This window comes from Eptesicus fuscus, chromosome 10 (assembly GCF_027574615.1).
Source record: "Eptesicus fuscus isolate TK198812 chromosome 10, DD_ASM_mEF_20220401, whole genome shotgun sequence".
NCBI lineage: Eukaryota > Metazoa > Chordata > Mammalia > Chiroptera > Vespertilionidae > Eptesicus > Eptesicus fuscus.
Genome location: NC_072482.1, coordinates 15,049,650 through 15,070,934, shown reverse-complemented (window position 1 = coordinate 15,070,934; position 21,285 = coordinate 15,049,650). Strand labels below are relative to the sequence as shown.

Genomic DNA, 21,285 nt, shown 5'->3' with positions numbered 1-21,285 from the left:
AAGAATAACAAATCAAGGTTTGGAAGAGTCGTCCTTTATTTTATTTGTCCTCGTTCTTTCGGATATCATCGATACTTTTGCTAAAGCTTTGTGTTTCCATGTATTACCCTGGACTCTGAGTCAGTCCCTTTCCTGGGAATGGAGGGAGCTCTCTAAGCCAGCAAGCAAACCTTCTCCCCTCGGAATTTGCAATGGAGGGTCCCTAATCGTGGGATTTCTCTGCTCATTTCTGAAAGGCTCTGGTCGGGGTAAGACAGCCTGAAGAGCAAACAATAGCTCATCTGTCGCGTCTCCCAGTTCCAGGCTGGATGTGATTTCACAATCTAAAGCCAAAGCTGTGGTGCCTGCTCTGGAACTCTGACAGGTTACACTGGGGAGACCCTGGAGCAGACAGAGCAGCGGCTGTCGGCCACGCTGTAGTCGCCAGCAACGTGTGTGCTCTTTCAACCTGAAGGAAACAGAGTGTTGGCTCGTGCGTGGTGCCAGAGCAGTAGGAAGACTGTGCTTTGGTCTTGAAATCACAAATCATACACGTGACCCAGTGCAATTGAAGGGTTCATTAAAAAAAAAAAAAAAAAAAAAAGGTAAAAGAAAAATTTAACCCCCAGGCCAAAAAAAGGGCAGAATTTGATCTAAAAATGTGAACTACCCCATTGGAGTGGTTGGAGTGAGGGTGGAAGGATGACGTGCTGGAATGTTTCCCATGGGGGGAAAAAAAAAAAAGTTTAAGTGTTTCTGGGTTGCTGCCTGCAGCCACTATAATAGCATTTCAACACAAAAGCATCCCTAAGGTCACTTGGTATGTGTACTGTAAACTTAAAAAAGCCCTTTTTTACATTAGAAACGAACGTACAAATATAGTACCTGTTTTATTAAATAGGGTACAGCTGGCACTGGCGGTAACGTTTTTATGTCAATTAATTAAAGTTGAAATGTGTAACCAGACACTGGCTTCTTTAAGTGCTGCTGAAACAAACACACACATTTTACACTTACAAATAAATGGACAGTGGCGTGCTTCAAGCTACCACACACAAACAATAAATAGTATCAATTACTACTTCCATCTTACTTAGTAATAGAAAAGTGGCTTCTTGATCTAAGCATACTTGGTATACAACCTTTAGAAGGCAACGTGTTTTGTTTGGCTTTGGTTTCCCCTCAATTTTTATTAGGAGGAATCGGGATGAATGCCTGGTGAGAGGCACAGGTCCCACAGCCGGGCAAGCTGTCCTGCAACACTTGGTGGCTGAGAAAGGTGGGCTTGAGGGTCACTAGAGAGAGCAAGGGGCCTCTGGGGGCTGGAGGCAAATCTCTACCAAGTTCTGCCAACAGGGGCACAGAATTCAAACGAAGGGGCCCTGACCGGTGGGGAGGAGGGCGGGGATTTGCCTGGTGGTGTCATGAAATGATCCTGGCTTGGATTATTAAGGAGTCACACTTGAGAATTCGCCATGTGGCTGCCAGAGAGGTCAAAGTGCATCCTACAGGAGGGCTTTTGCTCAAGTTCATAGACAGTAGTAGACACCAGACTCCACATAGTTTTGCCTTCCCTTTACCCTCCACTGTGAGAAGTCCGAATGTCTAAGGTTGTATGTGGGGCCCTGAAGGCTGGTGTGTTCTCTCAGATCGGCTCTGCTTCAGAGGACCCTGCTCCCATAAGACAATGACTTAATTCTGCTCCTTTAAATGCAAATTCTGTGGAGAGGTGCCAGTGGGGCCTTAGCTGGGCAGTTTGGGGCTCCCCTGACCTACTGCTTGGTAAGGCGGGTGCGTTGGGAAGCTCTGGTGCAATTCCGCGTTCCTGTGCTGTGTGTATCATGACCGATCCCTTAGCCACAGGTGTGGCTCTAGGCTCACTGCGTCTTCACTATGCAGCCTGGCGATTTAGAGTTCTGCTATGAAACCACAGAACATTTTCTGCAGTTCAAGGACTCTCTTGTGCTTGTCTTTTTTTTAATATGACAAGAGTCATCGCTATTTGAAATAAATGAGAAAACCACATCACTCCAGCATTTCATGCTGATAAAGGGCAACCTAAGTGATAAGGGGCTAAGAGTTGTTTTATAAAATCCCTAATTATTGCTTTAAAAGGCAAAGCTGTGTTAGAGGCAATCAAAGATCTGAAAGAACGAAACATAACATTTCCTTCATACATCACAACAACAAGCTACATCTAGAATATTTGGAGATGGAAGTATTTTTAAAAATCACATTGTGCCCAGATGAACTGAAATTGCTTAGCAATATTTCAGGTATGGCTCTAGCCCAGAAGAAATTTGTTATTTAATAAAGAGCACTTTTAGAGACCGAAGTCAACACATCAATACACTAAGAAATGTTTCAAGGGTCCAAATGTCATTAAATAATTATAAATATATCTTTAAAGTTATATGACCATTCACTTAGCAAGTTACCTCAGATTTTACACATATTCATAATTTAAAAAAACAACAACAATAACACGCAGCCAACACAAACACTATCTATACCATTATGGCTATAATAAGGTATTGCCATTTTCAGTTTTGCATAAAAGAAGGAGAGGGGTTTCAGGATGGTATTTCTTTTTGGTTAAATGGGAAAGGGGGAGGAAAAATTACAAAAAAAGTAAAATAAAATAACCTTTCCTGATCAGTATTTTTGAAGTCACTTTCTTAAAGTAGGAAAAAAGAAAAGAAAAAAACTGAACCGACCAGTTCAGAGGAGCACTTGCAGCAAGTCTGCAGGCCAGGTTGGGAGCAGTTACACTGCCACGGAAGCATCATGCTGCCTCCTTCCCTCAGCGTGCCCCGCGACTGGCTTTGCCAGCGGGTCTGCAGCGTGCGCGGGCCCCAGGCGGCTGCACCGTGAGGACGCGTGGTTTGAGCAGAGAGGAAGCGCTTTGCTCTTCTTCCTCCTGAACCTGGAGTCCACCTCTCTGAATTGGCATATGAACAGGTGATTCATAACAGACCAAACAACAGCGACAAAAATACCTTTTTTTTCTTTTGTTTGTAAAAGTACACGTGTGTGTGTGTGTGTGTGTGTATGTGTGTGTGTGTGTGTTTTCTGTTTAAAGAAAAAATAGATCGAAAACCTGAAACCTGATTATGATTGTCTCTCTTGGCCTTTTGCTTCTCAACAGCTACCCTCTTACGGTTGCAAGAGCATGACTGAGTGAGCGAGTGAAAAAATCTTCTAAGAAATAGGCACTTTGTAGATAGCTGATCGATATACATATATACGCACTCTCTCTATATATATGTATATATTGATGCATTTGGGATGTGGCTCCCAGATACCGCTGGGCCACGGCTGAGGAATTTCAATACGGTCGCCAAACGGATTCATCCATTCTGCCACTAGAATTCAAAACAGTTGGGGAACTGCTGTGGCTTCCATCAGCGTCAACACCATCATTCTGGTTAGGCAAATTGGGGTTTAATAGCGTGCTGCCATTCGAGGTGGTGGTGCATGGCGGGAGCATTCTGGAGGGAGAGCGGTCTCCCCCCGGCACCATGGGGAACTGATAGGATCCTGACGAAGTGCCATAGTAGAGATATGGAGTGCTGCTGGCCTGGAAGGGTCCGCTCTGGCTTTGGGAAGAGCCGGGGTAGGGTGGTGGCAGGTAGGTGTGGTAGTGGGTGGTGGCGGACATACCGAGGGACATGCCTGAGGTGACTGGCGGGGTGTAAGTAAAGGTGGCTGGATAGTGCATTCGTGGGTTGGAGAAGCGGCTCTCAGTGAGGGATGAAATGCTGGGGAACTGCCTGGGGTCTGAAAAAGGGCCCAGTTCTGAAGCACCTAAAAATTACAACAGAAGATGGGGGGAAAAATCTGTAAATATCAATTAAAATAATGAAAGAATTTTTTACAAGAAAAAATAAAACTTTAGCTTCCCCCACAGGAACAGCAAGCCACAAACAGACCTTCAAATGCACAGGTCGCTGCAGTCTTTTTTTTTTTTTTCCTCCCCCCGACCCCCTCTTAGCGGCATTTTGTCCTTAAGCTCCTCACCCCCAGAGAACATCAAAGGGCTTTAAAAACCCAAACATGTGCTAGGTCATATGTGTAAACCAACCCAACACTCATCATATAGATTCACTCACCAGACTTTAACACTGACTCTTCATTGATTGTTTTCTCTCTTTTTGTTTCTTGTTGCACCTCACATACTTGAAGGTGACATTTTTTTACTAAGGCATACTAGCTTCATTTTCTCAACCAAATGGAAAGAAATTCCAAAACCATCAGTTTTGCTATTGGTACTCTTGGCCCCCCTTCATCAATGAAGGAACTTTAAGAAGATCCCCTAACATGTTCCTATCACTGCTTTTCAACTTGTGAAATAATTTGAAATCTTCTTTATCTGAGTAACAGATTTCAAAAATCAAACCAGACTGCAATCAAGGAAGATTTCAATGTATTCTGAACTATATTAATTATCTGGGGATATATAAGGAGGGTCTAGCCCTTAGAAATTCTCCTGAGGGTCATAAACTAAATAAGTAGCTTTAAAAAGGAGGCTTATGCCCGACCATAGGTTGAGTGTTGACCTATGAACCAGGAGGTCACGGTTCAATTCCTGGTCAGGCTACATGCCTGGGTTGTAGGCTCAATCCCCAGTAGGGGGCATGCAGGAAGCAGCCAATCAATGATTCCCTCTCATCACTGATGTTTCTATCTCTCTCGCCCTCTCCCTTCCTCTCTGAAATTAATAAAAATATATTAACAATTTAAAATGAAAATAAATAAAAGTGGGGCTTAGTACCCAGAAATCATTGCATTTCAATCCTTGATAGTAGACATAGGACTGATTTAGGCCAGGTGCTGACAGAAGTTTTTGTGAAAGGCTCTCTGGGTAGGGGACACATGAGGAAGGCACGTCACCATCCATGTAGCAGGCCCCCGTACCACATCCTATAGAATTCGTTTCAGGCCACTTTGAACAGGTAACGGGGAGACAAAGATGGTTTCCCCTGAAATGTGAAGTCCTTTAGCTGCTAAAACCAACAGCGTGCTTCCTTGATTGATATTTCTGGTGCTGTGCATATGAAACCACAGTTATAAACCACTTCATGTGGAAATCAGTTTTCAAAGATCGGGTTATGATTTTCTAAAATTGACAGATGTGACAAGCCCTTTTATGATACCAGTGTTCTTAAGGTTTTGACCGCATCTAAAATCTTCCAATTCTTTGAATCGTGTGTATTTTGCTTTTCTGATAGCTGTTCTCTATAAGGGGAAGCATCTGGTAACCCGTGAAGCCTTGGGGAGTAGGTACTTCTTCAGCCCCATTTTTATTTAGCACTTGTTCTTAGATGCTCCAATACTGGTTGAATGAATAACTCTAATACTTTTCTTTCAAGGTGCTGAGTGAGAGTTGTTCATTTTTGTTCAAGTGCACACTGCCTGTGACCTTCATAAAATGCCAGGACTTTGTGCCACCGTGTGCATTCGTAATAAAAACGTGACTGTTTCAAGCAATATGCAGTTAACCAAAGTTTTTCTCACCAATCGGACAGTAGCCATCAGACAGCCCACCCGGCCCCGCCCAGCCATGGTTAAAAGTCTCACCTGCCTGGCTCTTCTTACTGAGAGGGGAAGGCCAGAGGCAGAAGTCAGAGGTGGCAGTGTCATCATCTGTAAAACGAGGGGGATGAGCTCTAAGTTCCCTTCCATCTACGTGCTATGCCGTGAATTCCAAGACAGAAGGAGAAGCAACAGCCTTAAAGGAGCGGGAGGCAGAGAGGTTCCCACCCCCTCGTTAGTACTTTCCCGGAATCCACAGGCCCCAGCAGCAGAGGCTAAAAAGCTAGTGAGCAGCTTCTAATACCAGAAGCAAACACTTTCAAGATGACAAACCAAAACTAACACCGTCTGGGCAGTTACCCTCTGCTTTTTATAAATCCTTCCCTCCTCCACTGGCCTCTACCTAAGCCCTCCCAAATACGAAATTCTGACAAGCTCAAGTTTAAACATGGAGAAGGAGTGATGATGACAGAATCGCAAATGGGAGCAGATGAGATGGAACGCCTCCGTGCTTATGCGTGCCATACAGGAGACAGGCACAACACGAGGCCACAGATGTTCCTCAGCCCCCTCTCACTGCAGAACATCTAGGTGAACTTGAGTTGGCAGAGCTAATAGTTACAGGCGGGCCACTTCTGTACACATTAAGCTCAATGCTCGGATCATGTGAAAGAAACCAGAATAATGGGAGCAATTTCCAACAGAAGTCACACTTAAAACATCAATGTCTGTCCCCCGCCCTTCTCCCACCACCCTAGAAGCAGAGAGCTCACACAGAGAGGCTTGCCAACGTAAAAAAATGCTTCTCGTGGGCATTTGTACTTAAAATATACTGTAGTCATAATTAAAATTCCATGTGGTTTCCCTTGTTTTGATGCAGAAGCCTTATTAAAACCCTTTATGTGGGGCCCTGCCAGTAAACTCCAATATGGTTTTGAATTTATCCCTCCACCTTTTCTATTTCACCTGATCCATGTTGCTGATGTTTTTATTATCCATAGCATGCCAGGATCGCTGCACTTTTTCAGTTTATTGATGCCAGCTAATGCAAATTGACATTCATTTTTTCAATTAATGAGCTCTGGTTGTGGTTTATAGGAAACAATGCAACAAATTTCTGCTGGGTTTACAGAATTTTGACCAATCATTTTTGGTCCCTGGAGACTGTAAGGTTTTGAGCAGTAACTCCTTCTGGGCAAAGAGAGCTAATGCGAACATTAAATAAATTACACAGTAATTTTTATAACTTACAAAAAATGGAATTTTCTGGAAGTTGCTTAGTCATTTTGTGTTTACAAGAAATGTTTCTGAAACATACTGCAATGTGTTCTGTATGAAGAACACAGTATCATATGAGATCTCTTACATCAGCGATTTTCAACCAGTATGCCGCAAGAATTTTTAAAATAGGCAATACCTGACTATTTAGTCAGGGGCACTGACCTTTTTTCTGTGAGTTCTGTCAAATAAAAAAAAAAATGACAACAGCCAACACAACAATAGCTGTCCGGTGTGAATGAATCAAAATCATACTTTTTTTTTGTCAGATCGGCAAAAAATATATTTTTCAGTATGCCACAGAATTTTAGTAATTAGTTTATGTATGCCATGAGATGAAAAAGGTTGAAAATCACTGCCTTATAATAATCTACGATGGGGCGATGGAAACAACATAAACCCTTTCCTCATCTTCAACTTATTTATAATAATTGTTGCAGGAGCAAATGATATAACTAATTTTTCTTTCATTGACTAGGGTTCCATCTCTACTTCTAATTTCTGTTTTGTATATGAACTCAGGTGTTCTTTTAGACAGCCTTCTTGGGTTATTTTGACACTGTGTCCCGAATTATTCATTCCTGTGTCACTAGCCACATTACAACTACAAATTTAAAAAATAGTCCTAGATATTATATCAATGAAACTAAAGAAAACATGAATCTATTTGTTAAAAGGGTCAAGATGAAAGCCTGGAGAGTCTGGAATGTACTGTTACCCCAGTCTAATTTTATAAATGTGAGACCTAGGTTCAGTAACCGACCCAGTGATGTGCCTTGTAGTCTCTGAGCTCCCCAGGGAAGTTTAAACTCCTGACTGCAACCTACTGATTAAATTAAGCCAGTGCTGCCAGAAGTTACTTGGCGCCCATGATAAACGTGGGACATCTTCCCGATGCGCTGGTTTTACTCCACCTGGAGTCAGGGTAGACCGTACAACAAACAAGGATATGATATGGGCTAAATGCAACACCTGGGTGAATATTTAGACAGACAAAATATGACTTGGACAAAAAATCTTTGCACTTGTGAAGCTTTAGGCTATGTCTCCAGACGCCCTAAAGCACCCTCTTACCTTCCCCTGCTGGTTGGGGGCTCTGATAGAAAAACTCAAATTTCTCATCTACTGTGTAGATCATCCTAATCTAACCCGTTGACAAATAGGAAAGGGAAGGTCCAGAGAAGGGGAGCCATTTATTCTACAAAATCAAGCAGTTTAAGAGAGACTGAGCCACAAACTAGCCAGACCTCTTTGACTTCTAACCTCTTTGGAACCTCATTTGTCCTGAAGGAATCTGGTTGATACAATCACAGATGCATATATATTTCCTGCCTTAAAAGTCTATTTGCGTAAGTACATTCGCCTGAAAATATTTAAGTAGGCTCTTCTGGTGCCTATATATTGCCCCAATGAGAGTTACGGTCTTTGGAATACTTTTAAGAACTCTTTTAAGTCCTGTTGTTGATCTAACCTACTCAATAGTGAGCAATTAGTTCAGTTGCTCATGACATAATGTGAATGAGACCAAGGTCAAGGGTTTGATTCCCTAAGGACCTGCTGGCTTCCTACAGATACATTTCATTCTAGACCTGCTATCTGCACCCCTAGCCACAGTCAGACAGCTTGCAAATGAATGTAGCTATCACAAACACAGACGCGAAAACCTTGCTCATTCAAATAGCAGCAGCAGCAAAAGCTTTTCACAACCTCATATACAGGGGGAAGAATAGTTTAATAAGATGCCCATGACACACAAATAAAAATAAAATCAATGTTAAAAATAAAAAAAATGTTCCCTCTTCCCCCGCCCAAGATCTATGGGTAAAAAGGAAATAACCAGGTTTCTTGGGTCTTCAAAGCAAGAAAAGCAAGATAAGGGAAGATAAAAGAGAACCTCTGATCTTTAATACTCGTCGCCTGCAACTCCCCACTCAGCGTCTTTAACACACTGCTTGTTAATGCCAGCGATCTTGCCCAGGTCACGCTTAAGTCGTAACTGAAGAGTGGGCTGTTGAGGGCAGAGATCTGTAGAACCCTTGTTTTTCTCTCCTTCAGTGCTTAATGACAACAATACTTGATGTTTCCAAGCCTTTACCTAGCATTTTAGCATACATTTTCTCATTTAGGCGCTCAATAAATAATGGTTGGTTGAAAGTGAGCAAGGAGATCTCTAAAATGAAAGGAAATAATAGTATTTTTATTTTTTTAAATAACAGACTGGGTACTCGCCATTTGAGGCTGTCAGCTAGGAAACACTGTGCCGTGCCTCATGCCCTGTAAACAGTGGAATTACACATCCCAGCTGAGGAGGAAGGTAGGGCCGAGGAAAAGAAAAAGGGGCCTAAATCCAGGCGGGACATCCGTTGGCATATTTAGAGTTGTCTGCCCTGCTTCTTTAACACAAGGGTATAAATGTACATCATGAAAAGCCATCATACTTCTCAGCAATGAGGTGTGAACTTCAAAGCTTCATTGGGGCCTTTTAAATGACAGGAGCTATTGCTCCAACCAATCTCAAATAAAGTCCAAGTACTTTTTATGAAACCCCCTCACGGTGTTCTTTCTATTGGAACACATAATACACAAGCTCTCTAGGGCTACTCTCCTCTAAGAATCTTCTTCCCCTTCCCCTTCCACCCTTTTTGCTGCCCCCTCCACAACTGCTCTATTATATGATTTCCTATTTCACTCCTGTTCCAATAGCATTTACTTTCCATATCATTCTTTTGGGCTCTTCGTCAATACTTTACTGAATTATTAGCTGTTTCTTAGCCTGTTCTCTCCAACTGCAAAGTAAGCTTTGGATGGTCAAGGTCATGATTTACTTTCTTCTCCTATCCCTCAGAATCTTCTATATTCGAAGAGCTTACAGTTTTTTTAATTTTGTGTATGAGTGGAGGGATACAAGAATGAATAAGTGAATTAGGCATCAGGAACTCTGTATGATAACTGGTACATTTTTGACACATTAAAAAATTAATAAGAATTAAGCAATGATGGCATCAAAACTGAAACGTAATCTGAATACCATTCCATACCCATAAAATTGTGTGAAATTCTCTCTAAAGAGTGTTCAAAGCTCTTGTCAGGCATCGCTATGTCACCGGACCTCATGTTTCACACAGGGGCCCGCACATGGCAGTTGCCACTGGTGAACAGACAGATGCCTCTGGTGTTGTCCCCAGTGTCCTTAGAGACTGTATCTGTGTGTACGTCTACACTGAGAAGCCATGGGGAGAAGACATGGAGGAGGAAGAGGGCCAGGCCAGACATGCATGGCCCACTGGCAAGTTAGTGAGCACACTCGCCCTCGGGGCCCTAGGGTAACCGCTGCGGCTGCAGTCCTGTTATTTAATGTTTGGAGTAGGTGGTAAAGATAACCGAGGGTAAAGCTCACGTGCTGCGTGAATTTCTAGACTAATATGGAGAGCTGGTGTGTAAGAATTGTCAGGAATCACAGATGGCCTTTGTAGATGAAGAAACGGAGATATGGCGTCACAAGATTAAAACGTAGTTCTACCCCAGGTGGGAGCATTCCACTCTACCTCTGCGGCTGGCCACAGCGTGACGGGGGAAGGGTGGAGGAGCAGCTTCCTGGCTTTCGTTAGAGCTGCATTCGTGAAAACACACCTGGGAGGGGAACATCTTCCACTTACACTACCTTTCCAGGCCACACAGGTGGCAGAGCCTTAAAACCAGAGGGTGTCACCCCCAACCAGCACAGGCCAGCCACTTCTCACAGGCATGAATCAGCAATTCTGCCAAAAATAAAGAGGAGGCTATTGGCGTATTCCGAGTCCTCTGTCCTCCCTTACCAAGGTCATGTCCCACTACTCCTCAGTGTGAACCCCCGTCTTCATGGCAGGCCAGGTACTCAGGACACCCCTGGAGCTGGGTTCATGCTCTCCACACACTCCCGCCACCTCTCTTCTCTCTCTCAGACCGAGTAAGTAAGCCCAGTCTTTAGATCTCACCACTACACAAGGACTTCCCAGGCACACAGATTCTCACCATCTTTTCTTTATCATATGCATCTTGAATATTGATGATGTAAAGTTGACCTCTCTGTGCATTTTAAGGAGTTGTCATTTAGATAAGTATTTTCATTTTCCAACTAAAGGAAAGCAAATTAAGAATAAGAACCTCGTGTCCTTTTTGATCCTACTAGTACAGAGCCTGGTGCTGAGAAAAGATGGGTTCTTCAAAAAAAAAAGTGCTAAACGAATAAATGACTAGCATAGTCTCAAAGCAGGCATCATGACAGAGCAGAAATGCTATGTAAACATTATCCAAAATCAATCTTAGACTATATGCAGACCATTCCTTTGCATTTTCTACATTGAGGTTATAAGGGATTTTACATCGATTTTCTTAATTTCCCTGAATTTGTCTTCTTACACTAAAATGATCAGGTATCTATCACTAAATTAGTTTTACTTTTAATTTCCCTAGATAATAACTGGAAAATATATCTTATATGGGAGAAATGTAATGGGTCATGTGATGGAGAAGAAACGAGCAAAATGAGAATCTGAAATTAATTTTTAAGATAATGAAAGATCAGACTAGCAAACTCCATCGTTTTGCAAAAGAGTGGAAAAGCGCCTTGACTATCCAGTATAAATATTTATTTTCCGTGTTGTAATGAATTGTACTTTTCCACTGCATGCTCACAAATTCTGAAAAACCAGCTGATCCCAAGGCTAAGAAAGTATGCTATGCTGAAGGAAAGGGGCGGGGGGACCCAACAACCTGCCAGTTTTCAGAAACTTCAACCATTCCTTAAACTCACCCAAATTTTGAGGATATTGTTGGAATAATACATTTCCTCTCTGTGAAGGGAAAGGAGGCAGGCGGTAGGAGAGGTGTGCGTGTGTGTGTATGTGTTCAGAGGGAGAGTAAGAGAGAAGGAAGAAACCAAGGTTTGTGGGTGGGGGAGAAACGGAGGAAAAATGAGAGATCTTCTTGCTAGGCCTTGATTAAGAACTTTTTAAAGGCTAGGAAGGGTGGATAGTCTTTGAAACCAGATCCGCTGCAGGAAGGAGGCCAGCACCCAGGACACCGTGTCTTTCAGAAGAGGCCACCCACGGTGCCGCGGCGGTCATATGACTGCTCTGTCACATCCTGAAGCCATTTCCAGCCCATGCACACGTCTGTGCTCCCATTTAGAGAGGATGGGATATATTGGGAACACACATATGGAAACACTTTCAGAGAATCAGTTTCCATGAAATTCATAATGAGCCAAGTGGCTTCAGATGTGGTTGCGTTCCTCCGATTAGCCAGGAAAAGAAAAAAAGGAAAAAAGGAAGAAAAAAGGGACAAATCCACCCTTTCAGACCTTATTTCAGTTTCAGAGAAATTAAAAACCACTAATGACTTATGGCTACCAAAACATGGAGCCACAATTAAGAAAGAAGGAACTAGGAAAAGGAGGGAAAGACGTTTAAAAGCAGTAGTCTATCTCTCCTAAAAATAACAGCTTTAACATCAGTAATCTCATCTTCAATCGGGAGGAGGCTCTCCTGTGATGGTATCTGCCTGGAGTGGATGAATTTTCTGACATCCTGGCAGAATGTTGCACGCATGCGCACATTGGGAGGTAATTCGGAGGGAGGCGGAGGCTAGAGGACCGGCTCTTATTTGATAACATATGTGGCCAATTAAGATTATTTTAAAAATTGCAACTAAATGATAAATTGTTCCTAAGTAAATCTTTCAAAAAAGCTCGAATGCAGAAGGGACAGCCTGGTATTTTCCTGTGGCCTGCGCTAGTGGTAACTCAGACTATATTAAAAGCATAAATTTATGAACTGGTTGAGATGTTATATATTAGACACCGCAGGCTAAGTGATAGGAGGGCATGAAATGCAGGAAGGGAACAAATGGGGGAGGGTTTTTTAAGAGGGACGTTTAACTGATATTAGTAAGTTAAAACATTGTTTTTATATTACATATAAAACACTGGCATATAATGGGGTAAAAATTCACATGACTTTTAAGATAAAACCTGAGGCTTGAAAAATGCTCACCATGCGGGAGCTGGGGTTGTTTAGGGTTATGTCAGCAGATTGGGAGAGCGGGAGCAGTGAAGGAGCCGTGGAGTCCGCTCTGCCTTTGGGGTTCTTCAGTGGAAAAATCTGAGGAGTGCTTCTTTCAAGCTTGGTAGCAAGCCTAAACCCATTGTTTAGGAATGTTCTGACTCGAGGTTGCTTGATGATGGGCTGGGAACCAGTACTGGCTATTGCTTAACAGACGGGTTTTTGCTTTGCTCCAAGCATAGGACTCCTGTAGTGCTTTAATATTCACAGTATCCCAGCACGTTACAGGTTTACTAAGAGGAAAGAGTGGCTAACCAAACAATTGAGATGCAATGGCTCCGATCTACAGAGGATCTTTATCCAAACACTTTCGTTATAGCGTTAAGTCCTCATCACAACCTTGTGAGGTAGACAGTGTCACTGACCCACTGAGTAGGGCTCAACGGCCACAGTCTCCTCCATGGTATCAGATTTAGTGCCCTTTTCTGGCAGATTCTAACAGATTGGCCATGTCTACCTAGACGGCAACCATGAAAGGGTTCTGGTCACGTCTCAATGACAGCTCTGGAGATGGAGATGGGCTGTGGAATGGGGAGGCTGAGTGCCAGGTATCTGCCATGCCCTGAAGTTCTCAAACTGTCTTTACCACGGATGTTCTGAGTGATCTTAAGCAAATCTTGTAAGGGGCTGGCAAAAGTACACAGAAAATAGCAAACACCTCCATCTCGAAAGGGCATTCCTTGTTACTGGTACAAGTAGAGCCTGAGAAGAAGGAAACTGAAAAGATTGGGTCCAAACGAGAAAAGACGGGAGAATCAGAATCCTGAAATTCCCAATTAGCCCCACACACCCAGTTCCAGGCCCAACCAAACTCACCTGCCTGCTGTGGCGGGAAAGGAGCAAACCATCCCCATAGAGGCCACATCCCACCACAGTGTGAATGCGCACACTTGTGTTTCCAGATGGAGCCTCAATTCTCCACGTCTCAAAGTAGGAACAGACCTGCTCCTTTAAATCTAACACAAATCCAGATTCAGACCATCCCCTTGACGGAATGTAGCACTGATCCTGAGAGGCCCAGGAAAAGGAGGAGTGGCTCCAGGCAGCAGCTGCCCCCAAGGCACTATCGCTCAAAACCTGGCAAGCTTGAGGGACAGTTTTCAAATAGGATTCTCCTCCAAAGGCTTAGAGCCCTGAGACCATACTGGACCTTAAAGCACGTGACTCAAACCACCCAATGCCCCAAGACTCAGAACTTGAACAAGACTACCAAAATGCTGTTCCATCTCTCTAAGTCGGCTAGCTCCAAGAGGTCTGGCTATCCCGGTCCTAACACAATCCATGTTAATCTAGGATCAAAGCCACAGACTTTCGCCTCGTGCTGTATCCTGCCAGCTCCTATCCTTATCTTTGCCCTCTCTCCCTCTATGGTCAGATGTATCCACTTACCTGCTCCCCAATGTAGGCCTGGGCTGATCATGCCCCGGGATTGGTTCCTGGCCCAGGAGGAAAATGTGAGAGGCTTCCTGGTTTTGACAGAAGGTTGCCTTAGAATCAAGATCCACTTTTGTTTGTGTGCTGTCTCTTCTGCCCAGACGGCTTATCTGGGTTCCTGAATCCTTGTCTCGTCCAGCTTCCTGGTTCCTCAGGACTTCCTTGTTCATGACTGCCTACCTGTTCTGAGACTGCGTGTCATGCTATTTTTCAGGGATGGGCACATTTCTAGATCTCTTATTAGGCACTCAACAAACATTTGCTGGAACAGTAATCTTGCCCCAACTTACCTTTCCATTCTCATCTCTCACTCTACTCTTTCATGAACCTTACAGTCCAGTCAACCTGGACCCTTTTCCGTTTTTTGTGCTCCCTTCATGCCTCTGCGGTTTGTCGTCTTCTCTCGGCCCTTGACATTCTAAGCAGCCTTTAAAATTGACTTCACTCTGCTTGAGAGTTTTAGCCCACAGTCACCTCTCCTTCCTCTGCATTAGTTCTTCATTTGTGTCTCTCATAGGCATGCACACGTTACAATCACCTTATCACTTCTACTAGCCTACAACTTCCTTGACAACAGGAACTCTGTCCTACTCATCTTTAAATGCACTGCAGCCCCTTTCAGAGAGACATACAGGAAGTACCGAAGTATGTGTGTGAGGAAAAAGGGATGAGAATCCCTAACTCTGTCTCACCTTCAGCCAACTGCTTTGCTGATCTACCATCCCTATTTACCTGGACTGAAAGGGCTCACGTTAATTCCATATGTACAGCTCTGCTCTGATCACCAGTTCTTGGATGTATCTTTCTTTCTTTTTTTAAATATATTTTTATTGATTTCAGAGAGGGAAGGAGAGGGAGAGAGAGATAGAAACATCAACAATGAGAGAGAATCATTGATCGGCTGCCTCCTGCATGCCCCACACTGGGGATTGAGCATGCAACCCAGGCATGTGCCCTAACTGGGAATCGAACCCTGACCTCCTGGCTCATAGGTCGACACAACCACTGAGCCACGCCAGCCGTGCTTGGATGTGTCTCTTATTCTACCCTTTCCCTGGTTTATTCCTTTATCCTATAAACAAAAACTTTTTCTGGCTTTTTTCAGTCCCAAGCAAACTATTCTGTCCCACATCAACATGGACTCTTAAGAATAATAATAGAATTTCAAGTTTCAAATTTACATATTGGTTTTTAATTTGTCACTGTTTTTTCCCTCCACAGAAAGCCTGTGAGGTAGGCACAACAGGTACCAACTGGATATGTAGCCAGGTCAAGGAAAGAATGGCTGTCTCAAGGACACAGCCAATGAGTGGCAGAGCTGAAATTACCCTGCTGGGTTTCCTAATTTGTGTTCCTTTCCCCCACTAGACTTTTCTCCTTTGCATCTACTACTGTCCATCCTAATGGAAGTTTAGATAGGGAAAAGGATGGTATTTCTTTAACAACAGGGGACATTTCCATTGAATAGAACAGTGATGACTGGCCTGCTTCTCACACTGGAGGCAGATCCAGTAACATCAGAAACCAATCTACTACCTTTGAGTGAACTGACAAAATGACTCACTTTATTTTTCTATCTGGTTAGGATTTAGCCTGAAACCATGTACAAGCGTCTTCGTACTATCGTGACACAATTTTCCTATGTAACTTCCGAGTCCCAGTGCAGTGTTGTAGTTACTCGTTCTCTGACAGTCGCAGAGTTTTTCCACTCGAGCCTTGCACACGGAATTAACTCAAAACTTCTGCAAGGAAAATGTCCCTTTCTGAGTTTGATTTGGCATCGATTTCAAAGAACTGTTTGTATATTTTAGAATATGTAGAATTTTCCTTTGATTGAAACCTCTCTTTTAACAATGGACAAGAGATGATTTCTTTTCTGAGTGATTTAAACAAAAACAAACACATCTTAGTTACATAGAGCCTTGTTCTCAGAGTGAGTTTTTTTTTTTTTTTTTTGAGCGAAATCAAACCCTACAGATTGTTAAGCGTTTGGCAAAAGCCTTCAAACAGCCAAAGCCAAATAGTGAACTTTTCCTCATTGAAGGAGATAAATACTAGAGCAAATCTGAAGAAAAAAAAACGGGGGTGGGGGGGGGGGGCGGGCTTCTTTCACTTTCTACTCTGCTCGGTAACATTCCCCTCTCAATACACACACTCACCCCCTTCAGAGGGCTGCATCCCATCCTCAACGTTGCTTCCTGGTGCTATAGTGATAAACTCGCCACAGTGGACATTTTCAACATCTGTTTGTGGCTGCTCCCAGGCTCCTTGTATGTTTCTGGGACATGAAGCCCTGTTTCCCAGTGTAAACAAACACACCTAATTGTGTATAAGGTGTCTGAGAAGAACTACTTGTTTTGATGACCAAAAAAAAAAACACGAAAGGGGAAGGACTGAGTGTGCTGTGGGACAAGCACCCAGTGGCAGGGTAAGTTCTCTGTCTGCCACAGACCACCCCAAGCCCCATTTTCCCAGCCTGAGAAGACTGTCCACGGAGTCCAGGCCAGATGTGGACCAAACAGCTGGTGACTGGTCAGGGGAGATGGTGCTGTCACAGATCCAGGGCACCATCTGTGCAGTCTCTTCATAGAGAGTTGATTTTAGGATGAATAGAGGAAAGGCACGGATGAGGAGGAGGGGGGGGTAATTTGGGGGTAGCTTTTTCTTCTTCAGGTGACAATGGCATGTACAGCAATAACAACAACAAAAATGCCAGCAGCCTATTAGAACTGTCACAGGAGAAAACGGTCCGAGGGCATTGGACTAGCTGTCAGGGCTGTGGGATCTGGTCACAGTGCTGCCCCCAACAAGCAGGGGGATCTTGGTTGGGTCCCTTCCACTCCCTGTCTCACACACTCCTCTGCAGTAAAATGTCGGAATGTGACTAACTCATCTCCACAGGTTTCCAGTTCTAAAGTTCTGATTCTGCTACATACATACAACCTTGAGGATTCCCAATATGCCTTCGAAAATTCTACTAGAAATACTGTCCCTCTTAAGGACGGTGCCCATTCATTACAATACAGTATTATCGTTTTCGAAAAGGAGGTATGTCCACTTTGCAAAATATTCCCAGGTTTTCTCTCTAGAGAGAAAATACCAATTAGAACATTTAGATTATCTTTTCCACAGAATAAAAAAAATAGAATCATTAACGAGTTTGCAACAGAGGCCCAAAGGAAATAGAAACACTATTAGCTTTTTAGAAAGGTTTTCATCATTCAATTTAGCAGTAAAGGGGGCTCAGACTAGCTTTAGGCTCACATATTAAATATGAGATATGATGTGGTCTACTTATTTGTTCTATATTCTTTTAAACAAATTGTTCTGATCTGAAGTTAAAATTAATAATATTTTATATCAACCTTCCCAACTCTTGCAGGATAGGCTATAGTGTGATGCATAGTTTAAGTAGCTTAAGTCTCCATGCCCTATGTATAACAATATATACTCTGAAGTTCTAAGATTTCATAAATATGTGCACTTTTAACCTCTAGAATACAATTTTGTTTTCTAAAATTAGGAGATGGATTTTTTCCACCCTTATTTCTGGTAGAAACTCAGTGAATGTTACCTTATTTTTGGAACTCTGACCTGCATCAAGCAAGAACACTGGCTACTTCGTGAGGATTGCTGGGGTTAGTCCCTGAGTACAGCCCAGAAAGATGAAGGTGACAAAAGTCCCTCAGAGGATGACACCCACAGGCTGCCCCAGGAGAGTCTGGTTGTGGTATGGAGGCTTCCTGACAAGTCAGAGTGGGAGCTGCAAGGCTTGGGGTTGATCCTTTACTCTCCCTCTCTCCCCAAGTGACCTAGAACAAGTCTCTGAATGTCCCTGAGCCCTAATTTCCTACCAGGAAAATAGGGACTGTACTAGTATCTATACTCCAGTGAGCTGTTGTGATGATTACATGAGCCAATGTCTGCCAAAGTGTCTTTAGTACACTTAGACCACTATCTAAATATAATTATGAATGTATAATATAATTATTCATACCAAGTTTTGCTATGCTTTTATTTCCTATCTCCCTTGGACTTAGTTGTTAGAATTCTTTCCCCATTTTCTTAATTTGTCTGAGGTCCTAACGTGAGTCCGTTATCTGGAAGCTTTCGGTGATTTCTGCCGTCCGAAAAGCCACTGTTACAGATGAGTGTCCTGGGTCTTCTCCATCCCCATTGCCTGGAGCTCCTGACTTACAGCAGCACAAGAGTTCAAGGTTCTCCCAAGGACGCCGCCTTCTTTCTGGTGTCTTCAGCTTTTCTTCTCATGTTCTGTGGCCCCTGCCGAGTCTCCACCTGTCGTGGCTAACGTCCTCTGAGGACAGCCGTCTGACCTGCCGGCGCCCACTCTTCATCTACCTGCCTTGGCCATGCGCCTCCTCACATCCTGTGTGAGGCTGTGGGGACCAGAGTCCTCACTCACAGACTGTGCTTGTCCTCGTCTCTTCCCTCTCCTCTGTTTCCCTCGGCGCTAACCTGTTTGTTATGTTTGTTAGAGCTTACTTCCTTGCCATATTTTTCTCTAACCTGACTCTGCATGGCTCCAGTTGCCTTCTATATAACCCCAACGTGGTGCTGGCTTATTCGACTTTTATAAACTTTCAGAAAGATTCTTTTCCAACTTTTATCTAGAAGTTCTGTAATTTGCCTTTTGGAAGTTGACCTTTTTACGAAAATGTTGGCAGGGTGAGGTTCACTTTGGTGAAATCGTTTTTCTCTTCTAGGCACCAGGGAGATGGCAAAGGAGAGCAGGACGCCGGCGCAGCATGGCCATCGCAGGGCCCTGGCACGAAGCTGCTCTGCGCCCAGGCTGGCGCTTCCAACACCAGCCTGGAGGGCCTGCGCATGCGCGGGCTGCAACATAACCACATCCCCAGTTTTCTAGTTCTAAGGTCCCTAAATATAGGCCTCGTTATCTGTTTCCTTACCCACTTTTGCGGTGACTTTCAGTATCGTACTGCAGTGCTGTTGTGAAAAAGGACATACCAAAGCCTTCGGATTGGAGAGGACCCTGAGTATGAGGACCCCCCTCATGTGAAGAGGAGGAAAATTAGTACACACATCTGGCCCATCAGGAGGGCCCTGGGGAGCAAACACCCCTCTTTCCAGTGCAGTACACTATCTTTACATTTTATTCCTGTCAAGGTGACTATTGTTTTTTACAGTGGGCTGTTACCTGTTATTTCTCACTCTAGTTTGCATCCCACTCGCACGGAAGGTGATGACTCTATTCTCCGTCACTGTTCCATTCTAAATGGCAAAGCCAGAGAGAACGGTGGAAACTAGTTTGAAAGCCAAAGAAACAGCAACCTATTATCCAGAACTCCAGTCTACAGAGGTTTCCCTGGGAACCATTCTAGATTTCCCATCCTAGGAGATGCTGACACCTGTGAATGGTACTTCACTGTGAGTCCTTTGCTTGCGCTTCCAAACTCAAAATAAATCCATGAAATATAGTAAATAGTTCACTTCTTGAGCAGTGTGCACCCAGACTCTGACTGAAAACAAACAAACAGATGTTTGTAACTGTTTGCAGTATGGATGGATACCTCTGCATCTCGGGATACCAGGGAAAGGGGGAAGCTATGTCCACGGGAAACAGGACTTTAGTAACTTTCAAACAGGAAATACAAGAACTGCTCACAGCTTCAGAAGATCTTGGAGCTGATTTCTAGAGCCACAAATGGAAGGTTTGGGGGAGGGGGAAAATTTCTTTTTAAGGCACAGATAAAGGATCTAAGAAAGGAGTGATAGTCATACAACAGTCTCAGCTATTTAACGCTTCCTCCTTTAACCTTGGTTTGTATTTATGAGATTCTTCTTAGAACAAGCTTCTCATCCCTTAGCAACTTAAGTTCTTTCCAGTTTAAGATATGCCCCAATGCTCAGTCCTCTGGGAAGAAGCTGTCCTGGGGGTGGACTCCATTCACAGGGAGGATGAGGCTGGTGCCTCCCCTGGCTTTACTTTTCTCAAATGCAGGATGTGGGCTTGCGAGCCCTTTGTAACTAACCGCTAGCCCCTGGCCCAGGAGTCTGCTCACTTCAAGGCTGTTGCCACACACCTCCAGGTCTTATCGGCTAACAAGCACCTGTGTAGCCAGCTTACCAATCTAGTGATTTTCATTTCTTTCCGTCTTGAAAGCAGTAAAACGAATGGGTGTGTACACAGAGTGTGAAAGGCACAAAAACAAGCTACCTACATTTTGAGAGGATGAGAGGAGCATATAATGCTGGTCAATCGCCCAGATTAATCCCATCATTGGGCTTCACTGCACTGAAGACTGGGTTTGCACAATGCCAAGGAAGGGGCGCTACTGGAAATAATCAGATTAATGTGTCAATGAAAACAGCCAAGCCAAGCACTTCAGCTCTCAAAATGGATTTCTGGCCGGAATTTTCCAGATTAGTGGTTCTGTATTCACTTAATAAATCAAGCAATTCCTGAATTACCACTTCATTACAGGGATATAAACAATGTCTAATTATGAACTAAAAACTTATAGGATGCAATATTATTCCTTATAAAGGAAACTAACCATTGGGGGAAAGCATTACTAAAACATTTTGATAATATAGGCAAAACACCCTCTCCCATCCAGAGCCTCCATCCCCCACTCGCAGGCAAGCACAAGGCACCATCCTCTCACCAGGGTGACCGCCACAGCCACCTAGCCACATTCTTGCTTCCTCCCTCACCCTCTTGCACAATTCTCCCCCAAACAGCCAGAGACATCCTTTGAAAATAGAAATCCATTTATATAGTGACCCTGCTTAAAATCTACCAATGACTTATCACTGCATGTACCAGGCAAATCCAAACTTCTAGTCCTGACCAGTAGAGGCCCCGAGTGACCTGGAGCCGGCTACTTCTCCGCTTCCTCTCATCCTCTGTGCACTCCAGCCCCTCGGCATCCTTCTTCCCACCACAGGGCCCTTGCATTGGAATGATCTCCACAGG

General features: G+C 43.7%; 1 protein-coding gene across 1 annotated transcript in view; it reads right to left on the bottom strand.

Annotated features, from left to right (window-relative positions):
* Positions 1–2,462: 2,462 nt before the first annotated feature.
* Positions 2,463–21,285, bottom strand: part of RUNX2 (RUNX family transcription factor 2) — a 222,206-nt gene continuing 203,383 nt past the window's right edge. Inside the window, exons 8-9 of the mRNA XM_008153225.3 lie at positions 5,560–5,625; positions 2,463–3,786 (exon numbers count right to left, since the gene is read on the bottom strand). Of these exons, the coding sequence (XP_008151447.2) occupies positions 3,308–3,786; positions 5,560–5,625 (545 nt within the window). The 3' untranslated portion in view covers positions 2,463–3,307. The remainder of the gene's footprint in view (positions 3,787–5,559; positions 5,626–21,285) is intronic.